General features: G+C 36.7%; 1 protein-coding gene across 1 annotated transcript in view; it reads left to right on the top strand.

Annotated features, from left to right (window-relative positions):
- Positions 1–15,114, top strand: part of CAMKMT (calmodulin-lysine N-methyltransferase) — a 382,410-nt gene that overhangs the window by 344,542 nt on the left and 22,754 nt on the right. The window contains exon 8 of the mRNA XM_080813115.1: positions 13,983–14,057. Within this exon, the coding sequence (XP_080669241.1) occupies positions 13,983–14,057 (75 nt within the window). The remainder of the gene's footprint in view (positions 1–13,982; positions 14,058–15,114) is intronic.

The following is a 15,114-nucleotide window of genomic DNA, read 5'->3' as shown; positions in this document are numbered from 1 at the left end:
CTATGGAATGTCTTTCTATTTGTTTATATTGTCTTCAACTTCTTTCATTAGTGTTTTCAGAGTACTGGTGTGTCAACTCCTTGGTTAAGTTTATCCCTAGGTATTTTGTTATTTCTAGTATAGTTGTAAATGGGATTGGTTTTCATAATTTCTCTTTCTGCTGCCTCATTATTAGTGTATAGAAATGCCACAGATTTCTGTACATTGATTTTGTATGCTGCAAACTTGCTGAATTCATTCATCAATTCTAGTAGTTTTTGGGGGGATGGATAGACCATATTTTATTCATCCATTTATTACAGACAATTGGATTTTTTCCACTTTTTGCCTATTATGAATAGTGCTGCTATGAACATTTGTGTCGAAGTTCTTATGACAAGTTACATTTCTCTTGGGTGTATGTAGCCATATAGGAACTCTATGTTTAACTTTCTGAGGAATTGTCAGACTGTTTTCCAAGTTGGCCGAACAATTTTACATTCCTACCAGCAGTGTATAATGTTATCTGGGCTTTTTGCATTGATATTCATCAGTAAAATTGGTCCACAGTTTACTGCACCATCTTTTTTTAGATTTTAGTATCACTGGTATGCTGGCTTCTTGAAAGAATTTAGAACCTTTCTTATCTTTTGAACCATCTAATCTGGGTCACCCTAAGTTGCTACCATAATGCTAGATCAGAGCAATTTTTGCCCTATTATTCTGGAAGTTATGACTTGAAGTTGGCAACAAATAGTGAAATTTTTATATTAAAATGTGCTTGAAAGTTCATAAGTTTGAAAATGAATGAAAAAAGGAAAAATGAATGAAAACATTAAAAAATAATTAATTTTTGTGTTCACATTTAATGGCACAGAGTTGAAATTCGATATGAAATTAGAGCTAATTCTAATTTTTTATCATCCCTTTGTTTTACTCCCATGTAAATTAATCAGCTGTCATAATTATAGAATGAGAGATTTTTGAAGTGGGAAATATAATGAGTACCTTTCATTCCAAGATCTCAAAACCCTTTACCAGTCCTCCTTAACCAGTGTAGAATATATGGGTCACCAACTTAGGGGGTCCAAATGTTAGGCAAATCTGTCTTCCTTTGGACTCTGAAATAAGTTTATTTCAGCTAAAATAGAGACAAAAACACAGACAGACCCAGAGGGTAGGATCCGTTTTAAAGTCAGTCCAGAAATATATAATAAGCTAGAGCCATAGCTTTCAAACTTCAGTATGAGAATCATCTGTAGAACTTGTTATGACACAAAGTTTGTCCAGGCAAATTTAATTCTCTGGTGTGATGACTGGGGACAGGCTGAATTTAGTTCTCTGGTGTGATGAGGCCCATAGACCATTGCATTGAGGTGCATTTACAATGGGACAGAGTATGTAAAGGGATTTCTGAGGTTTATAAGGCAAAGTTCTATTTCTTGGTCTGGGTTTTGGTTACAAAGGTATTTGCCTCATAATTAAGGCATATATTTGTTTCACATAGTTTTCTGTTTCAGTGTTTTATTCTATAATAAAAAGTGTTGGGTTTTTTGCTTGTTCTGAAAGCTATATCGTGGTTCCAGGAAAAGGGAAAGAGGTATCCAGGCCTGAATGAGAGCATAAATCAGTGAGCAAATACGGAGGGAATTCTGGAGAATTGACTGTCTGTGGGCACTAAAGAAAGGTGGAGGATTAAGAGAGCAGTTTGGGACATGCTGCATTTGTGTGGTCGTAGGACATAAATGTGTGCTCTCTATGTGACAGTAACTAGCAGGTGACTAAGAAAGAAAGTTCAACAAAGCTGGAATCATCAAGACAGTATGGCACTGGCACAAAAACAGACACATAGATCAATGGAACAGAATAGAGAGCCCAGAAATAGACCCTCAACTCTATGGTCAACTAATCTTTGACTAAGCAGGAAGGAATGTCCAATGGAAAAAAGACAGTCTCTTCAAGAAATGGTGTTGGGAAAATTGGACAGTCACATGCAGAAGAATGAAACTGGACCAATTCCTTACTCCACATACAAAAACAGACTCAACATGGATTTAACACCTCAATGTGAGACAGGAGTTCATCAAAATCCTTGAGGAGAACACAGGCAGCAACTTTGACCTCAGCCACAGCAACTTCTTCCTAGAAACATCACCAACGGGAAGGGAAGCAAGGACAAAAATGAACTATTGGGACATCATCAAGATCAAAAACTTTTGCACAGCAAAGGAAACAGTCAACAAAACCAAAAGACAACTGCCAGAATGGGAGAAGATATTTGCAAATGACATATCAGATAAAGGGCTAGTATCCAAAATCTATAAAGAACTTATCAAACTCAACAGCCAAAGAACAAATAATCCAATTAAGAAATGGGCAGAAGACATGAACAGGCATTTCTGCAAAGAAGACATCCAGATGGCCAACAGACACATGAAAACATGCTCCACATCACTCAGCATCAGGGAGATACAAATCAAAACCACAATGAGATACCACCTCACACCAGTCAGAATGGCTAAAATTAACAAGTCGGGAAATGACAGATGTTGGAAAGGATGTGGAGAAAGGGGAACCCTCCTACACTGTTAGTGGGAATGCAAGCTGGTGCAGCCACTCTGGAAAACAGCATGGAGGTTCCTTAAAAAGTTGAAAATAGAGCTATCCTATGACCCAGCAATCGCACTATTGGGTATTTACCCTAAAGATACAAATGTAGTGATAGAAAGGGGCATGTGCACCCGAATGTTTATAGCAGCAATGTCCACAATAGCCAAACTATGGAAAGAACCTAGATGTTCATCAACAGATGAATGGATGAAGAAGATGTGGTGTGTGTGTGTGTGTGTGTGTGTGTGTGTGTGTGTGTATGATGGAATACTATGCAGCCATCAAAAGAAATGAAATCTTGCCATTTGCAATGACATGGATGGAACTAGAGGATATTATACTGAGTGAAATAAGTCAATCAGAGAAAGACAATTATCATATGATCTCTCTGATATAAGAACTTTGAGAGGCAGGCAGGGGGTTGTGGGGAGTTGGGAAAGAAAAAAATGAAACAAGATGGGATTGGGAGGGAGACAAACCATAAGAGACTCTTAATCTCAGGAAACAAACTGAGGGTTGGGGGCAGGGATAGGGTGGCTGGGTTATGGACATTGGGGAGGGTAGGTGCTATGGTGAGTGCTATGAAATGTGCAAGCCTGATGATTCACAGACCTGTACCCTGGGGCAAATAATACATTATATGTGAATTAAAAAAAAAAAAAAGGAAAATTCAAATCTCAGGAAATGTGCTGGAAGATTTGGAGATCAACCTGGAGAGATTAGAGCAGAACTATGGAAACTAGAATGTAAAAGAAGATGGCTAAGAAGAGAATCTTAGAAAATATCTGTTCTGGGGGCAGAGTAATAGAGGCCAATCAGGGATACAGAGAAGGAGCTGGATACAGGAAGGCTGATGCCAGGTGGGTTGGTGTAACACCATTCCTTGACAGAAGCAAGTCCAGGAAAGAATGTCAAGGCGGGGGGTCGGGGGGTGAGGGGGTGGACCAGCAGCAGTGTAGCCACTGCAGATCACTGGCAAATTGTAGAGCAGTGCTCATGTCTGCTGTGAGAAAGGTTGGATTGCGAGGGCAGGGGAATCAATGAGAGTAGACTCCCCATGCCAAAGTGTTGATGGTGAACCGAAAGAGCCAAGTATTATGTGTAGCAAGAAGAAGCAGAGTTGAGGGAAGAGGGGAGCATGTTGGCAGCATGCCAACACAGCCAAGGAAGAAGAACTAAGTAATATATGAAGTCAGGGGGTGTGATTTGATGGAGCAAGCCCTAGAGTGGTGTTTCTCAAGTGGGGTCCCCAGACCAGCAGCATCAGCACCACTTGGAGATTTGTTAGAAATGCTGATTGGCAGGCTCCACCCCAGACCTACTGAATCAGAAACTCTGGGATTGAAGCCTGGAATCTAACAAACCTACTGAGCATTCTGATGCATGCTCAAGTTTGAAAACCACTAAACTAGAGGAAAAAGGGAGTGGCTTAATCCTGCACATAGGTGGGAGGGCTGTCCTTGAAAGGATGAGTAACCCTACTTGTTTTCAGAGGAGAGGCAAAGGGAAAAGATGAAGAGGGAAATGATACCAGATAGCCCCAGGCTCGTGGTGAGGTCATCTTAAAGAACAAAGCCTTGGAATGTTGGGGAGCTTAAAAAGGGGATGCCCATATCCAGCCTCCAAATTCTTGCCTCCTATACAGTGTGTCTAAGATTTAATTCCTCTTCCTCTCTCCTGTCCCAATCCTGCCTTTAAAATCACATTCCACCTTCCAGCTTCTTCATCACATCTTCCCCAACATGACAATCTGTAATTATTTTGTTTCCTTTCCAAATAAGACTATTTGTTTCCTTTGACTATTTTCATTTTGTTACTTAGAAACAGGTCCTCTTTGTCCTATCCTTAACCGCCTCCAGAGAAGTGCTGAAAAGCACTATGGTTGGACTGGCTCCCAAGGCAGGAAATCAACAGGTTAATGTCCCCTCTCATTCTTGGTTTTCCGTTCTGGATTTAGATTCCTTTCCCCAAGTATCTAAAACACTATTACAGAATCTTCTAGCGTATGGCATTTTGAAACTCTAGAAAAGATCAGGAAAAATGGAGGGACAAGTGACAAATAGGGAAGTATTTGAAAGAAGAGAAATGATTCCCCAGTTTATGTAAACACTATCAATGACTTGAATGGACCCTCTGTAAGGGTGAGCTAAAACCAAAGAGAGACTTTGAGTAGTAAGATACAAGAAACTGTGGGAAGTGCTCCTGGAGTCTGTTGCAAGGAAGAATGCCTGTAACATTCTACTCCCTACTGCTGCTAAGAAAGCTGGATTTTTTGTTTTTGTTTTTGTTTTTTTTAAATAATCTAAACTCATTACATTTGGCAAGCATAATCAAGAATTGTGTCAGTACACTACTTTTGCAAAGTAGTAGAAAGGGATGACCTTTCTAACTACAGAGTTAAAAACTATGACTCACTCCCCAATGAGGAGCCTGCAAATATAATGGTAAACAAATATTAACTGTGGGAATGTAAGAAAAGAAATGCCTTAAATCTGTAAGGGGAGAGCTACCTGTGAGCACCACAGTGAAATACAAATTAGATTAAACATGTTTGACGTTAGGTTTTATTAGAAACTTAAAACAGAGACTTTTGTTTGAGAGAGAGAGAGAGTGTGTGTGTATGTGTGTGTGTGTGTGTTTTAACAAGGTAGGAATCCTATCAGAAACTGACTTGGCTTTGCATTTCAAGTCGACCCTTCAAAGCCAGAATGAAAAAATCTAAGTTGATGCAAGAGTAAAGAAAAGGAAACTAATATTTATAGAGCCCTAATAATTCACTCTAATATATTCTAGCTCATTTGATTCTTTATCATTGTGCAATGCAACTAATGTCTGTTACAGATGAAGGCCATGGTACTCAACATCTCCCAGCCCTGCTGGCCTGTAAGTTGGCCTGTAAGTGATGGAGCTAGTATCCGAACTCAGAGCTTTCTAGCTAGCTGCAAGCCCAGCATTCTTCCTGCTGTGCAATATCTGTTAGACTTTCTAGGTTTGCCATGCCTATAGCTGTTAAGATTTTTCTAAATCATGAGGAATTCTGTGATGATGATTGATTTTGTATTTCTTTCTGTAAAATTGTACTTTGCTTTGTAATGAATTTCAAACAGAAATATGATTTTGACATTGTGGTGAAATAAAATGGAAATGATATACATATTTTACTTCAATGTCAATATAATTATTGGTAACACATGGACATGATTTGAGGGTTAGAAGAACCATCCTTTACTTGTCTTTGCATCTGAATGTTATGCCTTAGATTGTAAAGTTCACATAGGCCAAGAGGCCTAGTAGGATGTTTGCAGACACCTTGCTCTCTTTCAGAAAACACTTCCTTTTTAACTTTTCTTTAACAGTTTGTTGAGGTAAAATTGGCATTCACTAAACTGTATGTATAATTTTACAAGTTTTAAAAATTGTGTACACCTTTGAAACCATCACCACAGTCCAAATACTGAACATGTCTCTCACATGTAAAACTTTCTTCTTGCCCTTTGACAATCCCTCCTTTCTGCTTCTTGAAGTTTCCTCCCTCTCCATTGATTTGTTTTCCCTCACCTTATGTGAGTTTATATTTTCTAGAGTTTTATTTTTTTAAAATTTTTTAAGATTTTATTTATTTATTTGAGAGACAGAGATCACAAGTAGGCAGAGAGGCAGGCAGAGAGAGAGGAGGAAGCAAGCTCCCTGCCGAGCAGAGAGCCTGACTCAGAGCTCAATCCTAGGACTCTGGGATCACGACCTGAGCCAAAGGCAGAGTCTTTAACCCACTGAGCCACCCAGGCACCTCCTTTTTAATTTTTTTTTTTAATTTTCTAGAGTTTTAAATAAATGAAACCATTCAGTATGTGCTTTCAGTTAGTAAAAGTATTTTGAGATTCATCTATGTTGCTAGAAGTATTGATAGTTCTTTCCTTTTTATTCCAGAGTTGTGTCCTATGTACACTACAATCTGTTTCTGCTTTCACCCTTTGATGAAATTTTGGGTTGCTGCTAGTATGGGGCTGTTACAAATGAAACTGTTAAGAGTATTTATGTCCACATATGGATATGTGGATATATGTTTTGTATGGATACGTGTTTTCACTTCTCTGGGGGTAAATACCTAGGAGTGGAACAGCTAGATCATATAGAGGCACATATGTAACATTTTAAGGAAACTGACAAACTGTTTTCCAAAGTGGTTGTACTTATATTCCCATCAGTGGTGTCAGAGAGTTCCATTTTATTTTATTTTATTTTAAAGATTTTATTTATTTATTAGAGAGAGAGAGAGAGAAAACTTGAGAGGTGAGAAGGTCAGAGGGAGAAGCAGACTCCCCATGGAACTGGGAGCCTGATGCCGGGGCTCAATCCCAGGATTCCGGGATCATGACCTGAGCCAAAGGTAGTGGCTTAACCAACTGAGCCACCCAGGTGCCCTCAGAGAGCTCCATTTTGATCCCATCCTCACCAAGACTCTTTATGGTCAATCTTAAATGATAACCTTTCTAATAAGTATATAGTGGTATCTCATTAGGGCTTTAATTTAAATTTCCCCATTTACTAATGATGTTGGATATCTTTTCACATGCTTATTTGACACTTATGTATCTTTGGTAGAGTGTTCAAGTGATTTACCCACCTTTTTCTTTTATTTTTTATTGGGTTCCTTGTTTTCTTATTTACATACTCTGAGAGTTCATTAAATTTTTTCCTAGGTTTATATGTAAGCTTTATATGACCCAAACTTTTATCAGATATATGATTTGCAAATATCCACCCCACCCCCAAGGCCTGTGGCTTCTCTTCCTGTTCAATTCATAGCATCTTTCAAACTGCAGACGTTTTTAATTTTAATGAAGTCTAATTTACCAATTTGTTCTTTTATGGATCATGCATCCTGTGTCATATCTAAGAAGTCCTTGTTTGACCCAGCGTTAGAAAGATTTTCTTCTGTATTTTCATCTATGAGTTTTATGGTGTTAGTTTTTACATTTAATTTTATGATCCATTTGGAATCAATTTTTTTAATGTGGCACAAGATACGTGTTAGCGATCTTTAAAAAAAAAATGGATATCCAAATGTTAAGACACTATTTGTTAAAAAATACTCTCATTTATCCACTGAATTACCTCCATTTATTTAGGTCTTATTTAATTTCTCTCAACTTTTGTCAGAATTATCTCTAAGTATTTAATATTATATGTTACTAATAGTTTGAAGTTTTTTTTTTTTTTTTAATTTGACAGAGAGATCACAAGTAGGTAGAGAGGCAGGCAGAGAGAGAAGAGGAAGCAGGCTCCCTGCTGAGCAGAGAGCCTGATACAGGGCTCGATCCCAGGACCCTGGGATCATGACCTGAGCCAAAGGCAGAGGCTTAACCCACTGAGCCACCCAGGTGCCCCATAGTTTAGAGTTTTTTAATGTTGTTGTGATTAATAGGGAATTGGAAGTTACAATTTCCAATTATTTGTTGCTTATATGAAGAAATAAAGCTGATTCCTGTATATTGGTCTTGTATTCAACAACCTTGCTTAACTCATGTATTCTGCTTGCTTTTTTTGTGTATTCCATTGGATATTCTATGTAGATGGTCAGGTTTCCTGCTCATAAAGATAGTTTTACTTCTTCCCTCCCAGTCGCGATGACTTGTTTTTTTCCTTGTCCTATTACACTGGCTAGAATCTCCAGTGCAATGTTTAATAATGAGAGGAGACTTCCTTTCCTTATTCTGATGTTTAGGGAAGAAGCATTTAGTCTTTCACCATTGGAGTATGATACTGGCTCTGGGTTTTCGTAGATGACTTTTTTCAGGTTGATGAAGTTCCTTTTTGTTCTTAGGTTGCTGAGAGTTTTTATGAGTAGTAAATGTTGGACTTTGGCAATGCATTTTCTGCACTTATTGAGATGATCATATGGTTTTTCTTTTCTAGTTCATTAATATGGTAAATTATATTGATAGAATTTTAAACATTAAATCAACCTTCCTGTATTCCTAGGATCAATATATAGATACATATATATTATATAATATAGATATTATATAATATATTTATATTTATTAATTTGTACATATTTATATTATTTTTACATTTACAAATATATTTATATTTATTAATATATTTTATGAAAGAACTTTTATATTCCTTATCATCGTGTTACAATCTGTAGAATCCATATTGATGCCACTTGACTCATTCATGATGTTGGTGATTTATGTCTTCTCCCTGTTTTCCTAGTCACTCTGGCTAGAGGCTCTTCTCAAAGAACCACTGTTTGGTTACAGTGATTTTTCTCTCTGTTTCTGTTTTCTATTTCATTTATTTCTGTTCTAATCTTTACTTCCTTTCTTCTGGTTATGTTGAGTTTACTTCTCTTTTTTGTTTGTTTGGTTTTTGTTTTTGTTTGTTTATTTAACTGGTAGCTGAGTCTATTGATTTGGACCTTTCTTTTCTGATATAGACATTTAGGGCTATTAATTTCCACTCTATACATCCCACAAATTTAGTGGCATCCCACAAATTTTATATGTTGTATTTTCATTTTCATTCAATTAAAAATATTTCTCAATTTCTGTTTTGATTTCATCTTTGGATGTTATGTTATTTGTAAGTGAATTATTTACTTTCCAAATATTTGGAGATTTTATAGAAAATATTGATTTCTAATTTAATTCCATAGTGGGGAGGAACTTCTTTCTTTTAGATTTTATTTATTCATATATTTATTTGAGAGGGAGATAGAGAGTGGGGGTAAGAGCGGAGGGAGAGAGAAAAGCAGACTCCATGCTGAGTGTGCAGTCTGACACAGGGCTTGATCCCACCACCCTGAGATCATGACCTGAGCTAAAACCAAGTGTTTGATGCTTAATGAACTGAGCCACCCAGGCGCCCCAGGGAACATATTTTTATGTTACTGGAATGCCTTTAAATTTGTTGAAAGTTAAAATATGATCCAGAAAAGGTATGTTTTGGCAAATGCTCCATATCTAGTTGGGAAAAAAAAAAGATATATTCTGCTATTATTGAATGGAGTGTTCTATAAATATCAATTAAGTCATGTTGGTTAATAGCAGTGTTAAAATCATCTATAACTTTGGTTATTTTCTGTCTAATTCAATTAATTAATGAGAAAAGAGTATTGAAATGTCTCATTATAATTGTGGTTTTGTCTGTGTTTTCTTGCAGTAATACCCATTTGGGCTTCACATTAGAAGCTCTGTTACTCAGTTTGTAAATATTTAGAAGTGTTATGTCTGCTTCTTGAATTGCTCCTTTAACATTGTAATGTGATCCTTTTTACATCCGGTAATATTCTTTGCTCTGAAATCTACTGTCTGGCATTCATATAGCTGCTCTGGCATTCTTTTGACTAGTGTTGCTTGGTATGACGTCTACTTTTAATCCATTTGTGCTTCACATTTAAAATACATTTACTTAGTAAGCCACATCTACTTCCATCTAAAATTTTAATCCAGTCTGACACCCTTTGCCTTTTAATTGGGGGACATTTAAACCATTTTCACTTAGTACAAGTACTGATATGGTTTGATTTAACTCATTTTGCCTTTTGTTTTCTGTTTATGCCATCTGTTCTTTCTTCTTCTTTTCATTTTTCTCTGCCCGCCTTGATTAAATGAGTAGATTTTATTATTCTAGTTTTTATCCTTTATTGACTTATTAGCCGTAATTGTGTTTAGTTGTTTTAGGAGTTGCTGTAGGTTTTAGAGCATACATCTTTAACTTATCACATTCTATCCTCAAGTGATGGACCACTTCAACTACACTATAAAAACCTGATCATAGTATACTTCTATTACTCCCTCCCAGTCGTTATGCTATTGCCCTATATTCTACTTACGTATATGTTATAAACCCTGAAGTACTTGTTATTTAACCAGTCAGTAATATTCCAAACTAAGTTAAATAATAAGAAAAAAAAATCTTACATATTTGCCCATGTAGTTACAAATTTTAGTTCTCATCATTTCTTTCTGTTGATCCATATTTTTGGCTGGTATGAATATTCTTCTGCCTGAAGGACTTCCTTTACATTTCTTGTGGTGTAGATCTGTTGGTGATTAATTTTTTCAGCTTTTGTATGTCTGAAAACATCTATTTCATCTTTTGGGTTGGGGGAACCCAACACAAGACTCAATCTCATGACCCTCAGATCATGACCTGAGCTGAAATCAAGAGTCGGATGTTTAACTAGCTAAGTCACCCCATTGTCCCCAGATATTTTATATTTTACCTTCTTGGAATCTGGATGTTTTTATATTCCTATAAATGTTTCTAAATTTTGTTCTGGGTCACAGCTAAGTTATTTTGAAATAATTCAAAATAAGAAAGGGAAAAAAGAGTAGAGGGTATATGCAAAGAAGTAATTAAAATGATTGGCTGTGGGATGTAAGCTGGGTAAGGAGGGAAGATAAACATTATGGAAGAGAGATAGGGACATGGTGATGAGACTAGTAGATTGTTGGCCAGGGTTACTGAAGAATGGTTGGGATTAGAGTACCTTCTGGAAGGGAAGAGCTATGAAAGGGCTGGTCGGAGAGTAGGTCAGGATTTCAGTTATTTAAAAAAAAGAGGAACAAATAGGCCATACTGGAGCCAATCTGTGAACTGCATGTTATTGAGCTGCAATGAAGTGAGTTCAGAAATTGAAAGGGAATGTTTAGGAACACTACTGTGATATCCAAGCATATGATCGGTAAACTTGTGTTTAGAATGTCTTGGCTTTTAAAGTCTTATTTGCCTATTAATTTTTACTCTATTTTATGAAACTGTCAGTCTGCAACAGATTGAATATAAACAACAGCAACAAAAAATCTGGTCCTTCTCCACAACTAAAGTACTGCTTTAGATGATCGTCACATGAGTTATCTGAGAAGAGTGGAGGACAAGGTCATTGGAAGAGAAGAGTTAGAAGGACCAGCTCCTTGAATATAGAAGTCACCACCACCCTTTGCCTTCCAAGAGAGAAGGCCTCCTGATGGCACAGCTCCAGGGGGCAGTCTTCTCGTTGTATACTACGTGAACACCACAAATGCAGAACATAGTGTGAATGGTGCTCTGTGAGTGTTCAAGAAGGTGGCTATTGTTATCTCCATTTTACAGATGGGAAAGCAAGTCAGTCCGTCAAGGAAGGAACCAAAATTTGAACCTAGGTGTATCTGTCACACCAAAGCAGGACTCTTTTCTATATACCACTCTTTGTCCTGTGCTTACGGTTATGGGGGCAGCATAGCCATAAGCCTCATGAAAACTAGGAAAAAATGCTTTCTGGAAATGTGTTGTGGTCCACATGGCCAAACAGTGCATTTCAGTTTCTTTTAGAATTACTCTTGTTACATCTGCTGTGGTAATCCCTAGCCAGTTGCTGCCTAGACCTCGTCTCTCCTTTTGTCTTTGTCGAACCAAGAGGCTGAAGTTCCTCAGGAATCCAATATCCAGTATCCACCACAGGATTTCCTATACTTTCTGTTAATGTGCTTTATTAATTACTTATGTATTAGAAACATTTTTCTAAATAAGGGTTTATGGTACAGTAAAATTATGAGTAATTTTAACACTTTGCTCTTTTCCCCAAAATTTGTATAATGGGTACATTACTTTTATGATTGTAAAAAGTCAAGTATAGATGTATATTTTAAACCAGATTGTTCATGTAGAAACTCTCTAAGACTCTTGGGTCTCTGATGAGAGCTGAACAGGTCTGGTTTCCCACCGAGCCTGAGTTCCAGTTGCATGGGAGGCCTTGGCGTTTCCATAAAAGTTGGTATTGGTTATGTACCATTCTCTACAGGCGCATGGAGTTTTTGAGGAATTAATGTAAAAGCAAAGTGGGCATTTATCTCTTGCGGCTTTCCTGGTTTCCTCCATTCCTTGTCTCTCGAGTAGGTCTAAGCAAATACAAGAGTAGAGTTCATTTATAAAGCTTGTCCAAGTGTGACAGGATGACAGGTTCTTTTGGAAAGCCCTCCCTGGAGCTCTAAGTCTGTATGCTCGCACAGCACATAGGAGACAGCATCAGAGTTACAGGTTTATGTGTCCACATGCCCTGCTAGGCTGCCATCAAGAAGGCATGGCCTGTGGCCCACCACATAGTAGGTGCTCAGTAGCAGTGAGTCGAATGAGTGAATGGGCAACCAGTGCTCAGTCTGCATAGATAATTTCGTGGTGATGTGTTCAATCTTTTCTACCTTAAGAAATTCAGTAGCACTAATGTTTATTAGTGTACATGGGAAGAACTTTTGAACTTACCAAAGTAAGACTTATTTTTGTATTCAAACAAATGGCTTTTCACTCTGGGAAAATGTAGAAGAAATAAAGAACCCACCAAGGTAAGTAAATATAACTAGACAGGGTAGGATATGCTCACTCAGTTTGGTTTTAAATAATAATCAAAATACAAAAGAGGAGCACATGGGGCACCTGGGTGGCTCAGTGGGTTGAGCCTCTGCCTTCAGCTCAGGTCATGATCTCAGGGTCCTGGGATCGAGTCATGCATCAGGCTCTGTGCTCAGTGGGGAGCCTGCTTCCTCCTCCTCTCTCTCTCTCTGCCTGCCTCTCTGCCTGCTTGTGATCTCTCTGTCAAATAAATAAATAAAATCTTAAAAAAAAAAAGAAAGAAAGAAAGAAAGAAAAGAGGAGCACAATTTTACTTTTCTGAAAAATAGCACTGCAAATCAGTTTTGATGTGAAGAGATCATTATTAAATCATTAAAATACTTAAAGAAGGTAAAATGCTAATCATCACAATTATTAATTAAAAGTAAGTCAAAATCTTTCATTGGCTTCCTAAGCACAACTAGACTTTTTAAATATGTTATTAATTACTGTTGTTAATCTGAGGTTTAGGACCTGATCCTCTTTTGGGAGACTGTCAGGATGGGTGAATTTTAAAATGTGCCTACAACGAGGACTACCAAATGAAAGTTGGCTTTTTTTTCCTCCATCTTGCCAAATCACTCATTTTGTCAATAAGAAATGCAAGTGACATGCAGGCAAGATAGATATATGCTAAGTTTCAAATAATTTCTTTTTATAAATTTGCATTCCAGTCAGATGGGGAATACTTTGATCTCAATATGTAGCTCATTGATGTTAAGAGTCTAGACTCATTGTAATGACTATAGTTCATCTACAAAAAAACTATAAAAAGACTAGCACAAGCTTAACTATTGTATCTAAATAGAGAATGCTTCCTCTTCTAGATTTGAAGACTAAATAAAATATAGAGCAGACAGTTCCATCCCTAGTTTTTTTTTATTATACCTTTTGAAGTAATTTGTATATACCTTTTAAATAATTTCAAGTGCCACAAAAAATAATGTTAATAGCTCAAAATCAAAAGTTTAAAAAAAAACCTAAGTATAATTTTTTAAAATCTTTTTCTCCTCAAGCGTTTTACGATGGGATAATGAGACAGATGTCTCTCAACTGGAAGGACATTTTGACATTGTTATGTGTGCTGACTGGTAAGTACATAAAAATCATAAAACTCCTGTTAGGAAAAATAGCTTTGCTGGAGTAATTGGGCTGTGCTGCTTTGCTGACGGCTAAGCAAAGTCAACAAATGAAGCACAAAGCCACCTTAACCTCAACAAATTAATATTCATCTCCCTGTGACAGTTACAAGGTAGTCTTCTATCACACAGTAACTTCTACCACATTATTTCCCAAAGATTGATTTTGAGAAGCATTTCCATTTTCTGGAATTGCCTCTGTTTCATGCTTGACGTATCAGTAAATGGACGACTTAGGCAAATTGCAAATAATTATGGCTCAGAGAGGAATAGTCTGGAGAAAAAGGAGTTTATCAACACAAACAGCTCAATTAGCTTACTTCTTAGGAGAGATCTGACTATTGATATAAGGGAATATATGTATATGTGTGTACACACACATATGTGCCCCGACAAATAAACGTATTTGTGCAATATCTTTGGGGAAATATCTTTTCTTAAAATGTATGTTTGTTATCTAAATTTTCAGTGTCTTCAATTAAGATACTTAATTATACACAAAACAGGAATTATAACATTACATTGTATTGTTATGCAAATAACATTAAAATCTCTGTCAGGTGCCTGCCTTTTAAAAATAATTTACATTAGATATTTTGTCTTCTCATTTGGCTCAGTCTACTTACTATTAATGAAGTCTGATCCTAAGTTACAGGATAAATCTGTATCAAACCTTAATAATTATTTCAAATAATCTTAGGTATTTTCTTTCATGCATGTTGACTAATAACTATTCTAGCATATGGAAACATTGACAGTTCAAAAGTATTTTCTCTGTTAAGAGTAAGACCTTATTCGTAGTTTCATTATGTTCTTACAACACTTGAGATTGAAAATACAAGTTCAGATTCTGAAGAAGTTATGTTCTATTGATTAACCCAATTGTAAGATCCAGAACCTGGAGAAGACTTTCCCTAGAGGGGAGTTAAATGAAATTTTCAGGCAGTCATCATTATTACTATTTTAAATAAAACTTTCAATAGGTTACTCTTCTATGTAAGTCATTGGA

This window comes from Martes martes (assembly GCF_963455335.1).
Source record: "Martes martes genome assembly, chromosome: 9".
In the NCBI taxonomy this organism is placed as follows: Eukaryota; Metazoa; Chordata; class Mammalia; order Carnivora; family Mustelidae; genus Martes; species Martes martes.
This window is presented reverse-complemented; position numbering and strand designations above follow the sequence as displayed.